The sequence below is a fragment of the Lycium barbarum genome, chromosome 10 (assembly GCF_019175385.1).
Source record: "Lycium barbarum isolate Lr01 chromosome 10, ASM1917538v2, whole genome shotgun sequence".
Lineage (NCBI taxonomy): Eukaryota > Viridiplantae > Streptophyta > Magnoliopsida > Solanales > Solanaceae > Lycium > Lycium barbarum.
This window is the reverse complement of record NC_083346.1, coordinates 93,525,745-93,527,069: the sequence shown is the minus strand read 5'-3', so window position 1 is coordinate 93,527,069 and position 1,325 is coordinate 93,525,745. Positions and strand designations below refer to the sequence as shown.

Here is a 1,325-nt window from a genome sequence, read left to right as displayed (position 1 = left end):
ATTTTTGACAAACATATTTTCTTCAATTTTCTTGGTCCCGGAATCTTTCAAAACTCTCCATACATGATATTTATCATTAATCATACTTGATAATAGTCATTTCCTTTTTCAAGGTTGTCCTTCCCGGTTACGACTTACATGATCGTAATTCATCCTTTGCTCATACAATATACTTAATAATGCCTCGTTCCTCATAATCCAAAGTTGTTTTGCTTAGCCATAGCTCGACATACTTACGTTCAAATTTAATAAATGTTTCTTCGAAATACGGGGTGTAGCATGTGTAGATGTCGTCGAAACCACCAAACGTCTAGAAGAAGTACATGCGGGAATTTGCGAACCCCATATGAACGGATTCACACTAGCAAAGAAGATTCTACGAGCTGGATATTACTGGATGACTATGGAGAGTGACTGCTGCAAGTATGTGCAAAGCTGTCATTAATGCCATATCTATGGTGATCTGATCAAAGTCCCTCCAAGTGAGCCTAACGCTATGAGCTCACCATGGCCTTTCGTCGCTTGGGGCATGGATGTTGTCGAACCCATTGAACCCGCAGCCTCGAATGGCCACCGGTTCATTTTGGTTCCCATTGACTATTTCACCAAGTGGGTGGAAGCAATGTCTCACAAAGCAGTAACGAAGAATGTGGTGGCAGACTTTGTGCGAAACCACATCATATGCAGATTTGGTGTGCCCGAGTCCATCATAACAGACAACGGAGTAAACTTGAATAGTCACCTGAAGAAGGATATCTGTGAGCAATTCAAGGTCACCCATCAAAATTCGACAGCTTATCAGCCGCAAATGAACGGAGTCGTAGAAGCAGCCAACAAAAATATCAAAAGGATATTGAGGAAAATGACTAATAGTCATAAGGGTTGGCATGAAAAGTTGCCTTATGCTCTACTAGGATACCGTACTACAGCCAGGACTTTAACAGGAGCAACTCCATACCTGCTGGTCTATGAAACTGAAGCAGTCATACCTGCTGACGTTGAGATACCTTCGCTGAGAATCATTCACGAAGGGAAATTGGACAATGTTGAATGGGTTGGAGCTCGTTATGAGCAATTGGCCTTGATTGATGAGAGAAGGATGGTTGCTGTCTGTCACGGTTAATTATACCGGCAAAGGATGGCAAGAGCTTTCAATAAATAAGTCAGAACCAGACTTATTCAGATCGGGAAACTAGTGCTCAAACGGATTTTTCCACATCAAGAGGAATATAAGGGGAAGTTTTGTCCCAACTGGAAGGGGCCTTACGTAATCCGTAAAGTACTCTCCGGAAGAGCGGTAGTATTGGCATAAATAGATGGTCAAG

The 1,325-nt window shown here is 42.3% G+C and overlaps 1 protein-coding gene across 1 annotated transcript; it reads left to right on the top strand.

Moving 5' to 3' along the window:
- The first annotated feature begins 496 nt into the window (after positions 1 to 496).
- On the top strand, positions 497 to 1,123 carry LOC132613132 (uncharacterized). The gene has a single exon (XM_060327181.1). The coding sequence runs from the start codon at positions 497 to 499 to the stop codon at positions 1,121 to 1,123; it is 627 nt and encodes a 208-aa protein (XP_060183164.1).
- Positions 1,124 to 1,325: the final 202 nt, after the last annotated feature.